General features: G+C 30.9%; 2 protein-coding genes across 2 annotated transcripts; both read right to left on the bottom strand.

The window, feature by feature from the left end:
- Nucleotides 1-1,530: 1,530 nt before the first annotated feature.
- LOC110228825 lies at nt 1,531-2,221 on the bottom strand. Its single transcript, XM_021026996.1, has 2 exons — nt 2,013-2,221; nt 1,531-1,931 (listed from the first exon to the last, which is right to left on the bottom strand). Exon 2 carries the CDS (start codon nt 1,914-1,916, stop codon nt 1,584-1,586), a length of 333 nt encoding a protein of 110 aa, XP_020882655.1. The 5' UTR covers nt 1,917-1,931; nt 2,013-2,221; the 3' UTR covers nt 1,531-1,583.
- A 4,048-nt stretch (nt 2,222-6,269) lies between these two features.
- Nucleotides 6,270-7,177, bottom strand: LOC9316998 (defensin-like protein 149). Its single transcript, XM_002880885.2, has 2 exons — nt 7,015-7,177; nt 6,270-6,579 (listed from the first exon to the last, which is right to left on the bottom strand). The coding sequence occupies exons 1-2, from the start codon at nt 7,076-7,078 to the stop codon at nt 6,410-6,412; spliced, it is 234 nt and encodes a 77-aa protein (XP_002880931.1). The 5' UTR covers nt 7,079-7,177; the 3' UTR covers nt 6,270-6,409.
- Nucleotides 7,178-11,425: the final 4,248 nt, after the last annotated feature.

The following is an 11,425-nucleotide window of genomic DNA, read 5'->3' on the forward strand; positions in this document are numbered from 1 at the left end:
GTCACAAGCAACTGACAGGACCTACCCACAGCAACACAGTTTGTAACCCTGCCCCTAAATGATTAAATTTGGAAAGAATTAAATAGATGATTATTACAACAGTTCTTGATTTGATATATAGAGATGAAGTAAACTTACATGTCATCTTTGATTTCGAAAAGAACATATCTAGATTCATAGTCTGTCTCGCCTTCACGACAAACAAATGGGAATCTTTGAATAGCAGAGACTTTAGAGATCACACCAATAGCATCTGATAGGGAAGACATAACAGTTATTGAATTAAATCTGAAGCAATGTTACAGTTATTCTGAAAGAGAATTCTGTATTACAGCATAACCTGTAACATATTCTTTATCTTGAGCACCAGCATACTCAACTTCATCAGAATGAATGAAGTTGAAGAAATTGCTATTTGATCTAGGACTAACAGGCCACATAGTTGTAGGCCATATACACTGTAGTGCAAAACGATTCCAAGCGTATTTAACAGGGTTAGCAGATGGTACAACATGGAAGTCAGCCATGTAGTACCACTGACCCTCCTTGAGACCTTGACGAAAATTGTATAAGTAATTTCCAGGAGGAATAAATGCATCAATCATATTGGCCTAGACATATAAGAAGAAATACAAAATTAGTTATCCACAGAAGACTGCAAAAGAATAACTCTGAAAATAATATACCTTTTCATCGGCGAGTATCATTTTTGTTGGTTCTGCAAAAGCGTCGATGCCTTGATTCCAGATAGACAAAATCTTCACGTACAAAGTCCATCTAGGCCTCTGAAGGTTTAGATCAGAAATGTAGTCAATAGTACCCATTGGATTTTTGCAGAGTTAACTTTGGAGAGGTTTTAAGATAGAAAGATGGTGCACTGTGGGAAACCTAGAGGTTATGTCATGATATATAAAGAATATAGAAGGGATTTCGTGTATAGATCTAGCAGGCACGAAAAAAATGGAAAAAGATATTGAAAATCAAATAACCGACTTAATATATGTTAAGTAAGTTATAATAAAGAGAGGAAATTGAATCGTTAGAGATAAGGAAATCAAATAATAATCATAAAAGTATAGCAATGATTGTAATTATTCATTTATGGATAGTTACTTGTTTCGATGCATATTTGATAAATGGTAAAGAGATTCAAAGTCAGATTTAACTGCTCACGTCTCATATCAGCTGTGCAGCTCTATGTAATGATTACTTTAATTTGGATTATAAATAATATTATCTATAGTTTATATATATGTTTTTTAGTAGATTATCATATACAGGTATAAATACTGTACATATATATTTCACTCTATGTTTGCAGGCAGTAAGATCCTTTACTTAACAATATATACTATGGAGCATTTACTTGTATATAGAGTTTCCGAATTAGATAGACACATATAATAAAAAATGAAAAGTTTACTTATTATTGAATGGAAATAACGAAAATACTAAGTTCATTGGGAAACTTAAATAACTAAAGGGAAACAACTGTTTAAACTAAATGAAAATAGAAAGATTTAAGGGGAAAACAATAAGAAAACATGACTAAAACCGACACTCCCATTTCACTGATCATGAGATCACTTCTTTTCCTTCTTGATCTCCCTCTTGATCTTGACACTCATCAACTTTTCCACCGGCTTGACCTCCACCCTCTGTCCATTGACAGATACACCATCATCAATCTTAACACCTTCACCTTTGATCACACCATCCTTAACATCTCCAGCACCATGTTCATCATCCTTCTTTCCAGACTCAACCTCAAATCTAAACTCTGGTGAGGACTTAACCAAGTCCACAGGCTGAATACAAACCTTCTTAGAACTTGAGGCTTGATCAGTTTCAGAACTGTTTAGGGCATAAACACGTTTAGACGATGGAGTAACTGAGTCTTCTGTATCCTGACTCATTGTCAACAACAGTGGCTGCATTTCATAGTAAGTTGGTTAGTAATGAGTGGAAATATAATGATGCATACTTTAGTAGGGAATAAAAGAAAATATTACCTGGTCTCCAGAAACAATTGATGCAGGATTGACCAACTGATCTGAATCTTCTGGGGCCTCATCTCCTAAGAGACCGTGTTTAGACAGCACCCTGGAAACTTTGTAACAATCTTTCCCATCCCAAATGTTTTCTTTCTCAACACAGAGAAGAAAAAGGAAAGTCTTCCCTTTCAAATTCTGAACCACATCTGGCAGGTCTTCTGGATCCTCAATCTAGTAGTGTTAAATAGAATATTTTTAAAACATTATAAACAGGTGGTGTTCAAGCCTAATCTCATGTCAACTGATTCAAATAGTTACCTCATTAAACGATCCACCTAACACAGTTGCTGCAGATTCACCAACAATGTTTGCACATATACTATCAAACAGAAGGCATTTTGTTTCACCTGTGTTGTCCATCACTTTAGCATAAAGCATGTACCTGCATGGTATAATAGATAATTAGGAAACTATCAAACTGTACAGATTGTACAATTCAGACAGTTGGGAAACACAGAATTTACATACTTTGCAACAACATTTGTGACAGCATTCTTGCAGACATCACACCAGAATCTAGGTTTTGGCTTCTTCAATGAACCGGAATTAATACCAGAATGTATGTGTGTTACCTTTTTGTTGCAATTACGGCAACTAAAGTAATACCATGCCCAGTCAGTGTCAATTCCATAGATTGTACAAACAACCCTAACTTTACCAATCTGCAAAGACAACATACACCAGTTAATATCAGGAATAATTCTAAATTTAAGATATAAATCAGATAAAGTAATATAACCTCCATAGAACTCAATAGCTCTGAAATTGTCTTCCTCTCATACTGCAGATAGGAATCATCCTTTGCCACTGTCACCATTTGAAACTTGGGCACACTCTCACGGAATGTAAGGGCAAGGCCGTCAGCAGGTAAACTGTAAAACATAGTTATTTGAATCAGAACAGAACAGTTTTTTGTTCAGTAACTTAAGTACACTAATCTGTTGAAAACTCTTACGCTGTTAGAAAAGCTGCAACCTCTGGGATAGGTGGATTGATGAGAACTTGAGTAGCATCAAAAGAGTTAGATATACTTCTCACTCCTGAAAAGAAAGGTTTAGAACAAAGTTCCTTTGTAGAGTAGATATAGGAGAGGTTCATAGATAATAAGTGAATAAGATTAAAGGTAAAAACCTTTGTATGCCTTAATCTTGGCAAATCTGATAAGACAGATGACTCTGGCTCCATCAGCAGCATCGCAGGCATTAAACACTTGCTGAGCGAATGATCCCCACAGGGTACAGGACAGTCGCTCATCACTAACACAAATCATTTATCAGTTATACTAAAGTAATAATAAAAACATAATAACATTAGTATCTACTGCCATTTACTTTTATTATGAAGACTTACTTTTCATCACGTAATTCAAAGTCCAACTTAGTAGTTGGCTTGTTATTAGCTTCCAGAGTTTCCAACTCACCGATGTTAACAACCTGTCCCATAACATCTAAATAGAACAAACAATCTAGTTAGTAATATTCACTAAATAGTAATAGCAACTTTAATTAAAATATTTAAATGTCTTACCAATCAACATGTAAGGATTTAAGTCCCCATTCAGAATGTTTGGGAAAGTAGCCAAGGACAGGTAGCTGGAGTCAGAGACTGGATCACATCGCAGGACAGTTGTCCCAGTGACAAAGGACATCTTATAGAGATGACCAGTTGGTCGGAATTGACCAGATGCATGATTAAGAGCAAAGGTCTCAATAAACCTCCACTCATTAACAGGCAGATGGTTCACATACTTGCTAACCAAGTCCTTCTTGATAGATGCATGAATCTTCATACCCTGTTAACAAAAGAAAAGACATATGATTAACTATCACTGTATTTAAGTAAGTATCAATATGATAGTTTTAGGAGTTTTATATATGTAGACATATAGTTACCTGTGCATCAGCCACTACTAACTCTAGCGTTTCTCCTGTGAGGTTAGTATACTGGCGCCATGAGTGAAGCACCTTAACTTGCACACGCCAGGAGGTCTTGTAAGGCCTGATGTCTCTCAAGAAAGCAAAAGAGGCAGCCATTTCAATTATCTGGTATGTATTTAGCTGTGTTAGTGTTTCTATTGTGAAGCGTGAAGAATAGCATAGAAATGTTTCAATATATATAGTGACTTGGTAGGGAATTAAGGATTTGTGATAGAATCCACGCATATCTTGATTACCACGGTTTGAATATCAGAAAAAATATTCTGATTGGCATATACTGTGAGCAAATAAGGATCATATCTTTTTGGTTAGGGACAGTTGACATATACTTGAGATACCAAATCGTCTGAGTAATAACTGATAGTGTAATCGAAATGAATGAGAGATATTATGTGGATTTTTTGTTTTGGGAAGTTGGAGTTATAGCATATACTGTGAGAAAATAAGGATCATATCTTTTTTGTTAGAGGCAGTTGACATCTACTTGATAGTGTAATCGAAATGAATGAGAGATTTTATGTGGATTTTTTTTTTGGTAAGTTGTATTAGTAGGATATACTCCGAAATCTATGCTAATGGTTAAGGTAAGTATCATAACTATATGGCTAACGATTATTGCGGGGCAGTTATAAGAGAATATTTAGTCGAAATAGTTGATTTTTTTTTGGAAATTCGAATTTAAAAGGATTGGAGAGTTTTGATTGGAGGATGAGTCGGGTCAAAAAATCTAATCGGGTCAAAATCTTTAAAAAAAACCCGACCCGATTGGCTTTGAGCAAAAATGTACTTCAAAAATGTTAAGTAGATTTAAAAAGTATAATTTGTTGAATATTATACTAATTACAATTAGATTTATGAGCGAAAAAAAATTCACTAAAAATAAAGTATAAATTTCATTCATTAGAAATTGTATCTTAACAGCCAAAATTTGTTTACAAATCTATTACTACTATTTTTTATAATCAAACAACACTTTAATAATAAAAATTGAATAAACTCTTTTTTTGTTGAAATGTGAAATATAATATATTAATCCACAAAAAAGGTTCTATGAAAGATTTTAAACAAAAAAGCAATACAACTTTTAAAATCTTATTGGAATCTTTTAACCTGAAATCATCTTTGGAGAAACCTCGTATTCTAAGAGATTCGTGATAGCCTAAAGAGACCACTCGAGTAAACCATTTGAATATTTTAATATAATTAGAATATACTGTTTGAAAAATACATTTCTGGTTGTATTTTTGATACAAAAACCAGGATCATATGTAGGGCTGGGCATATGGGTAACCCGTTCGGGTTCGGATAAAACCCGTTCGGGTTCGGATTGAATGGATAATGAATTTATGGTCCATTCGGGTATTTCTATGGTTTCGGTTCCGGTCCGGTTCGGGTATTGTCGGGTTCGGGTCGGTTTGGGTAATACCCGAAGTTTAAAATCACTTTACATATTCAAATGATCAAATAAAGAGAATAGAACATCAAACATGACATTTAAATACTAAATCCCATCCATAATAACAAAGATGACTACTTAACTCTTAAGTGTTAAGAGTAGATTCCAATCCAAAATCACATAAATCCGCTTATTCGAAAAAGAAAAACATAGAACAAGATCCTGAAGGAAACTCAAACGACAAAAGTCACAAAACCTAAAACGTATGACATACATATAAGTATATAACTATATAGGACTATATATCTAATTATCTATATACATATATAAAACATATGTGTATTGCTTCGGGTTTGTGGGTATCCTAAATGGGTAACGGGTAATACCCGACCCGACCCGATACCCACGGATAATCCAATATTCTACCCAATAAGGTAATTTTCTAATACCCTAACCCGTCCCAACCTGATTTTTTCGGTCCGGGTATCGGTTCGAGTATCGGGTCCGGGTGTTTTGCTCTCCATAGTTTTTTGCATCCTGTTATCCATATCTCTCTCCGCTTATCTCTTAACAGCGTGGCCACACACTTTAATTTGTTTGGGCCTTTATGCATAGATTCAAACTCTTCTAAGATTTTTTCACAAGCAGATAAGTTAAGAGATTCGCCTAAATTAGAAGAGTAGAATTATCGCATACATAATTTTTAAATCAAAATATTTATCCATTTGAACAAGTTATAATAACAATAAAACAATGACTTGTAATATTATCATAAGAAATTATAACATGGAACAAGTTTTAAATCAGCACATCTCTAATTTCAACATGAAATGTAAAATAACAGTTGTTTACTCACTCAAAAGTATTCATATCATAAAAATATTATGATTGTCATTATTATTATTTTTAATCTATATAATTATTTGGTAGAGACAACTATATCAATCGTTAGGCTGTAAACCCCCCAATTCATTATTTTACTACTTTATTATAAATCTCTTATTATTGTAAATAAAAAATCATTAAGGGCAATGATAATAGCAGTAACACTTCTTAGAAGTAGTGCAAACACCGGCTCCTTTCCCCCTCTTCTTCACACACATAGAGTCACACTCTGCAGCAACACAGTTGGATTGCTTTAGAATCTCATGACATTGTTTTGGTTTTCCTAGCCCCTCATTTGCCACCACTCCTGTTCAATAATATGTATGAAACATAAAATATTATATTGTATATTTAAAATGGAAATATACGTTTTGAGCATATACTAATAAAATGTCTAAAACATCAACTCTTTGTCCAAGCGACCGACAAAATAGGCATTCAGATTGTATATGTTTAGATCCATTAAATATTCTTGTAACAACACAAGATTGTTACCAAAGCATAATAACTATAATAATAATTTGAAAATACCATATATATTTACACCACAACTATTTTTTAGGTTTAGTACAAAATAGTTTAACTCAATTTTTTTGTTAGGTCAAATATGGATTATATATAGGCTGAATTCGATATTATTGAAAACATAGTTTAATTGATATTTCAAAGAGTTAATATGACATTCTTTCTTATAGAAAATTGTGTATAATATATTAAGATGACAATAAATATAAATACATACCTAGAGCAAGAATGGTGAAGATAATCATAACAGTTAACGAGAGTTGAATGGGTTTCTTCATCATGGATGATATAAATGAACTTACTGTTTTTAAACTAAAAAATAATGAATAAAATGAGTTTTTGTTTTGTCTTTTTTGTTTAACCTTAACAACATGTGGTGATATTTATAATCAGTTAGATGAATATCTTATTCAAATATATCTATTTTAAGCTATATATCTGAATTTAAGGATCTAGTTTGACCTAAATATTTCTTATATGATAGGTTTGAGCTATAAACTCGCTCGTGATTTCTCCTTCACTACAAATATTTTTCAATTAAATTAAAACAACAGACACACACACACATATATATATATATATATATATATATATATATATATAATAGGTGTATATGAATAGAGTACCTACTATACCATCGGAAAAGAAAAAAAAAACAATACATTTCGGTATTTAAAAAGAGAAAAATGTACTTTTGAAGGAAACTAAAAAATGATTATATATATATATATATATATCAAATTTATTTTATTTTTATTTTATTTACGCATGTAGCATAAATAAAGATTTCATAAAATGAATCTAAGTCATAAATGCAGTATTTTCTCTTTCTTTATAAGACAAATTATCATGCTTGACGAATAATTCTTCTATAACATTAAATAAAGAGTTATATTAATTTTAAATCACAATTGACCAAAAAAATAAGAATATACCCATGATTTTTATATTATTAGTTCTCTCTCCTCAACTTCTGTAAGTTGGACAAAAATGTTCATCTGCATTAAATAAATGGCTATATTGATTGACGAATAATTCTTCTATAACATTAAATAAAGGAAATCGCATAAATATTTTTCTCTAATTTCTTATCTTACTTCGGTTAAATGAAAAGAAAAACTTCAATTTTTGTATATATTTGAACTTTTTCTCTAGTTTTCTTTTTATATTTTTCTAGTAGGAATATGTCAAATCAATGGGGACAGTAAAAGAATGTGAGGTCATGAAAACTCAAATTTTGAGTTATATATACTCACTCCGTCCCACAAAGATAGATTTTTTAGAAATTTCACATTCTTTAAGAAATAATGTATAATGACAATTTTAACCTTTTAATCATTTAATACATTTTAAAGAATATATTATTTATTGTTGTTTAATGAGGGTAAAATAGGTAAACTGTATTAAATTTGACATTGGAAACCCAAAACTTCTATCTTTATTGGACAAATTTTTTTTCTAAAACATTCATCTTTGTGGGACGGAGGGAGTATATATTTTTAGCCCTAATTGACAACTCCAAGCGTCTTCAGAAACATTCTCTCACACTAATAGGCTATATCACAAACCCTAAGACGCAACACATATAGTCTTTTAACCCTTTCTTCTTGGACTATTAGAAGTCCTCTTCTAGACTAATAGTATGTAACAGAGGAAGATATCAAAACTGTCTTGGAAAATAGACCTTACCATTTTCCATTCCAAATTCTTTTTTGGATCAAAATGTAAGGTCACATATTGATTGAAGATACCATTTTGAGAACATGAAACCATATTGGTCATTTCGAAGTACTAGACATCAATACATCATGCCAGAATGCGAGCTCATATGGAAATCTACATTAAACTCTCATCATGGCATCTACCGTTTAGAAATTTTCAACGGAGATGAAGAAATAGTCTCCTTAGTATATTAAAAGCTCAAGAAACATTTTAACCATATACTAGAAAATTAGCCCTTTATGCCATAAAACTACATACAGATCGTATAAAAATTATTGTAAAATCTAAGTATAACATTGTGTCTAACCCTATAATTTTCTCAGCAATCATATTTACGTGAGATATTTTTTAAAAGATCCATATCATTCGTCAGTGTCAAGTTATATACCTTTTTGGGTTTAGAACCTCATGTTTATGAATGGCGGAGCAAGAAATTGTTGTTGTAAGGGTCAAAAAAAAATTAATATAAAATAATATACATTATTTAAAAACAATATTATTAATTTTGTTTAAAATAATCTACCCATATGAAAAAATGAAATAGTTACCTGATAAAATCAAACAAAATGAAAGAATTTTATACATTATATAAGAATAATATTTTTGTTTCAATGTATGTGGACAAATAATATTCTATGTAGTTAAATTAATTTTGTATGGAGGTCAAAAACCATAAAACATTGGGGTCATTATAATTATTTTTAATAAAGTATAGTTGATTTTTCAAAATTTGTAGGGGTTCAATTGACCCCCATAATACTATGATGTCTCTGCCCATTGCCATTATATGTTTTTAAGACTCGAAGTCTCGAACCGCGTAATTCATCTAAGCTAAAGTAGACTTATATTCCCTCCGTTTCAAAATATAAGTCGTTTTAGGTAAAAGCACACCAATTAAGAAGATCTACTTTTAAAAAATTCAACCATCATAAAAGAGACTGCATAATATAAATGATCATAAAATATTAAAATAATATATAATATGCATCGAAACTCGAGAACGACTTATATTGTGAAACAAAACATTTAGTCCAAAACGCCTTATATTATGAAACGGAGGAAGTATATCTTAGAACTAATTTTTCACCGTGTTTTATTTTTAACCCTTAAATTTTCACCGTGTTATGTATTTCAAGTTTGAATCAGTAAACAAATTAAGAAAAAAAATTACTAGTTTTGAGACGAAGAGGGCACAAGCACCAAAACGGCGGCAGAAATGGGACCGCACGTGAGATGGACCTAGACAATGTCATGTGAGGGACCCAGTGGCTAATGTTGTGTTCTTTTTTTTCAATTTCGAACTCATGACTTTTCCTTTGACTTTTTCGACAACTTCACCGAGACAGTCAAGTTTTTGCTGTCATGTTTTCCTCATTTCAGATCCCCAAATCTTTTCTTTAATTTGTTTCTAATTATCTTCCCCAAATTTCTCTAATTATGTGTTGTCTTGTCAAATTGAACTGTAAAATAAACGATTAAAAGAAGAGGATTAAAGATCTTATGAAAGAGATTCCATAACAATTTACATTTATAGATTAATATATATTATTCCCTCCGTTTCAAAATATAAGGCGTTTTGGAAAAACTTTTTTGTTTTACAATATAAGTCGTTTTCAAGTTTCTATGCAAATTATATACGTATTACTTTAATACTCCCTCTGTTCCTAATTGTTTGATATTTTAGAGTTGTCACACATATTAAGAACTCAATCATTTTTTGATCATTTTAACATTGTTTTTTATTTTAAATATTTTTAATAATTATCAACCAATAGTAGTTTAAGAAAGTTAATGATTTATAATCATTGTATCTTGAAGTTTACAATTTACTATTATAAATCAATAAAAATAAAATAAAATTGCTAGAAAATCAATCTTTGTGGAACAAACAACAAAAGCTAAAACATCAACCTTTTAGGAACAGAGGGAGTATTTTATAATTATTTTTATTATGCAATTTTTTTTATGATTGGCTGAACTTTTTAAAAGTAAATCTTCTTAATCAGCATACATTTAGCTAAAACATTTTATATTTTGAAACGGTGGGAGTAGTAAATAGATTCCAAGTAATCTATTAGTAGAAGTAAAACATATCCCATGAAACATTGTAGATATTATAATCATTTTCTGTTTCTGTCGATTTTTAAAGATTCAATTCTTGTTCTCAGCAGAAAGTTGTATAAACGTACGTGTGTGTGAATAAACTATTATGTGGTTAATTTTCTAAGCAACTAACTTTAAGTACAATTGAAGGTATCTTAAGCCTATTATTTAATAGATCTTCCTCTGCTATTCATTGAACTAATTAAATATGGATGAGTGAGGGAGGAGACCAAATTATGAAATTCATGTAGATCCGATGGACAATAAATATTATTTATTTTCTTGCAGGAAAATTCCGTTAAAATATCCGAGTGAAATTTCTTGGTGAATATTCTCTTACAAGAAATATGTAAAACAATAATATAAAAATAACCAACAGTTTAGGGAAGCTTTTGAAACAATAATTTAGCTAACAGTAGCTATCACAAAAAAAAAGTTAGCTAACAAGACAAAATAATTTCCACTTTTATCTTACAGAAAAATTCGCTTACAAGCTACAGAAAACCAATTTAATACTCTCTTCGTTCTATAATAAGTAATGTTTTAAGCTTTTGTTTTTGTTCATATATAGATGATGTTTTCAATTTTCAATACAAAATTACTTATCTTTTATTGGTTTTGACAATTTATATTCTGTATATTGTTTTTTTATTGGTTGATTAGATAATAAATGATGTTTTACTTTAGAAATAAACAAAAATTAAATAATTTTATAATCTATGTGCATTCTCCTAAAACATCACTTATAAAAGAACGGAGGGAGTAGTAAAAAAATAATTTCCATTAAAGAGAATGCTACAGCC

Source organism: Arabidopsis lyrata, assembly GCF_000004255.2.
Source record: "Arabidopsis lyrata subsp. lyrata unplaced genomic scaffold ARALYscaffold_4, whole genome shotgun sequence".
Lineage (NCBI taxonomy): Eukaryota > Viridiplantae > Streptophyta > Magnoliopsida > Brassicales > Brassicaceae > Arabidopsis > Arabidopsis lyrata.

Excerpts from the sequence above, each read along its gene's own strand:
- LOC110228825 (XM_021026996.1), bottom strand. The coding sequence starts at position 1,916 with ATGAGTCAGGATACAGAAGACTCAGTTACTCCATCGTCTAAACGTGTT.
- LOC9316998 (XM_002880885.2), bottom strand. The coding sequence starts at position 7,078 with ATGATGAAGAAACCCATTCAACTCTCGTTAACTGTTATGATTATCTTC. Across the intron at positions 6,580-7,014 it reads CTTCACCATTCTTGCTCTAG|GAGTGGTGGCAAATGAGGGG; the intron begins GTATGTATTTAT and ends ATTATTGAACAG.